The 3,091-nt window shown below is 31.5% G+C and overlaps 1 protein-coding gene across 3 annotated transcripts; it reads left to right on the top strand.

The window, feature by feature from the left end:
* The first annotated feature begins 665 nt into the window (after positions 1 to 665).
* LOC106469463 (coiled-coil domain-containing protein 115-like) lies at positions 666 to 2,689 on the top strand. 3 transcript variants are annotated; one of them, XM_013929959.2, is made up of 2 exons: positions 666 to 738; positions 1,827 to 2,689. In XM_013929959.2, exon 2 carries the CDS (start codon positions 1,833 to 1,835, stop codon positions 2,478 to 2,480), a length of 648 nt encoding a protein of 215 aa, XP_013785413.1. In that variant the 5' UTR covers positions 666 to 738; positions 1,827 to 1,832; the 3' UTR covers positions 2,481 to 2,689. The 3 variants fall into 3 exon arrangements, with proteins under 3 accessions (XP_013785413.1, XP_022253708.1, XP_022253707.1); XM_022398000.1 differs by having other exon boundaries at positions 667 to 866; XM_022397999.1 differs by having other exon boundaries at positions 718 to 807.
* Positions 2,690 to 3,091: the final 402 nt, after the last annotated feature.

Genomic DNA, 3,091 nt, shown 5'->3' with positions numbered 1-3,091 from the left:
TGTTTATAGGATTAACATGTACTCTTGATTTGCCCGAGTATACATTTTAAACTACTTAATTGAATGTTTCATGTTCTTATATTCTACATAATTTTTCATTTATTAACATAAAAACAAATTAACCGAAGATGTTTTTTTTTGTCATATTCCTATTATTATATCCTTTGCGATTCGAAGTTAAAGGGGCGTAAAACAATAGCATTTCAGATATATGTTTTTGTCTTTATCGTTCAATATCATAACTCATGTTGTTTGGACGACAAGAAAAAAATCTGTAGGTTTGTTTGTAATTTAGCATAAAGCTACACAATGGGCTATCTGTGCTCTGCCCATCACGTGTATCGAAACCCGGATTCTAGCGTTGTAATTCCACAGACATGCCGCTGTGCCACTGAGGGGGGGGGAACAAAACTGTAGGAAGCAGTATTTTTAAATGCAATGTAATATTATGAAAGTTACACTTTAAACGTAACGTGGGAAAAACAAACTTAGCAGTTGACTTGTTTATATGACAGGTTTAGGACTATTGGTTTTCCAATATTTCGCACGCTTTAGGAATTTAAACCGTAACTTTTCACCTAGCTTGCTTTTGATATGAAATTAACAAAACGGATAGGAAATGTCTGTCGTTGTCGAGCTATGTCTTCAAACTCACTAGGTGGCCTTGTGTTCAAGTAGCATCACAAGTTAAAATATGAAAGAGTAGATGTGTAATTTAATATCTTGTGCTATCTGAGGGTAAGAGTGTGGAGCCAAAGTTTCCTACTACTACGTGCAAAAAGTATAACTTTGTAAAGGATTTACCAAGTACGATTAAGATGAAAGTTACATTGAACTGATTTTTGATAATTTTCATATTTCACAAGGTGAAAATAAGATAGGCCTAACCTTTTTAACACAGCGAAATACTACACTGGCTTAGGTTACTTAAGCTTAATAATAGAATAAAAATAAGACTAGTGAAAGAAAAACCAATAAAATAACATACACGACGGGCAAGGTGCCTTTGGTCCTTCAATTTTTATTTTTAAGAATTTTTTGAAAAACACCTTTCAGAAAAAGAAATGTACAAATTTTAAACCTGTATTTTTCAAGAACTCACTGGTTTCTCTCAAACTTTTGTTAAACTCCTATAAATATAAGATGCAAGTCTCCACTCCACTATTAGTATTAGCAACTTATTCCATAACTGAAGTTTATCACTGGATTATAAAAATAAAATGTTTTACTGGAGCCTTTTTCTATTTTATTTTAAACTTGTGTCTAATCATCCTATCATCTTTAGGATAAAATATAGTAAAATTAGAGACTTTTGTGATGTTGATTTCTTGGATATTCTTGTAAACCTTGAAAAGATTATTTTTTAGTTTTCTTTTCTAAAAAGAAAAAGAGATATTAACTTCCCTAAATCATCCTAGGACACTAATATTTTTCCTCTGAACCCTTTCTAACAATTCAGTATCCTTTCTTAAAAATTAGATAAGGAGACCAAACAATACACAACTATAAGTGAGGCCTATTATTAGTAATGTACTAATTTGTAAAGTTCATTTGTTTTCTAATTAACTTAAAGCTTCAATTGTAATATCGAGGCTTGATTCAAATAAGTGAAAGTGTTAGAATATTGCTGTATGTTGGCAAGAATGAATTGAAACAAAGTCACTTCAAAGAGTCGAGTATCCATTCTAGCTTACTTATAAAATTGTAAGTTAGCTGTTTCATAGTTGTTGTTGTTTTCTAATACATAACATATTTTATAGATAGTTTTGAGCTTTTAATGTTCCCTGAACGTATTGTTATACAATGTTTTTTTTTTCCATCATTAGATTAGAATGACTGGAACTTTGGCAGATTTGTGTGAAGAGCTTGATAGATTAGTAATTCAGGCTCTAATTTTGATCACAAGGTTTCTTCAGTCTCAACAACAGCTGAATACATTGATAAAGGATGGATTTTTGAACATGTCTAAGGCCCGATATTGTATGGGCAGTCATCGAGTCAGTATACTTCAAGTTGACTTACAAGAATCGGTGGCACAGAAAGTTGTAGCGTACCATGAGGTTCACAGCAACAACTTGCTTTTTAGGCAATATGAACTTATTTCTGACACGCTTGGTGAAACAGAAGATACAACCACGCTGAAATCAGGTGAAAGAAGTGTGACTAAGGTCAGAAAAAGACAAAAACAAGAAAAGTCAATAAAGGAAACGAGAATTACTGAAAATGAGGTAGCGTCTACAGTTCCAGAGTTATTAGAAAGTCAGCCTAAGAGTCTAGAAAATTCAAAAGTTAACAGAAAGAAAGACATAGAACAGGACCCACTCAAATGGTTTGGAGTTCTCGTATCACGCAGTCTTCAACATTGTCAACAGAATTTTCAACAGCTTCTGCTGGTAACAGTTGATATGGCTTCAACACAGAGTGAATTATCTGCTGTTATCAGTAGGTTCAGATCACTTTCGATGGAAAAAATACATTAAAGGAACAAATTATATCAACTGAAGCTTGAGATTAGGTGTAGTAGAAAAGTAATACTATCTAATTAGCTGGATTAGAATAATTTAAAAATTGGAGATTGTTAGATATTCCCTTTGTCAGATATGTGATTTTCCATTCCGATGCTACTTGCATATTTAATAATAGTAAAATGTTTGTAAAAACAGTGAAGATAAAAGTTGCCTCTTGACTGGCTATGGATAGTGATTGTTAATCTTAAATTACAGTTTATGGCAAAATCATACCCACTTGTGCATGAAAAACCTCTTAAAAATTAAGATATTTCTGGCTTTTTTTGAACATCTTTATGCCATGAAAACGTTTCCGTGACTTTTTTTTGCAACTTAAATATTTATTAAAATATATACTGCAAGTGGCAAGTAATTTTTTATTTTTTTGTATAATGCTTGTAATGTGAAAATGAATTATGTAATTGTTTAGTTTTCATAAGTAAATATAACATAACATATAACATAATGTTTTGGGACAACATGGGACCTATTGGACCATCTTAGCTGTTCCATCCTCTAAACTAAATTAAAATAAATTAAAAAAAAATCTTAAAGCCAGCTCTTATCATTCATATACTTATCAA

Source organism: Limulus polyphemus, unplaced genomic scaffold (genome assembly GCF_000517525.1).
Source record: "Limulus polyphemus unplaced genomic scaffold, Limulus_polyphemus-2.1.2 Scaffold3501, whole genome shotgun sequence".
NCBI lineage: Eukaryota > Metazoa > Arthropoda > Merostomata > Xiphosura > Limulidae > Limulus > Limulus polyphemus.
This window is presented reverse-complemented; position numbering and strand designations above follow the sequence as displayed.

Coding starts and splice junctions, on each gene's coding strand:
- LOC106469463 (XM_013929959.2), top strand. CDS start 1,833: ATGACTGGAACTTTGGCAGATTTGTGTGAAGAGCTTGATAGATTAGTA.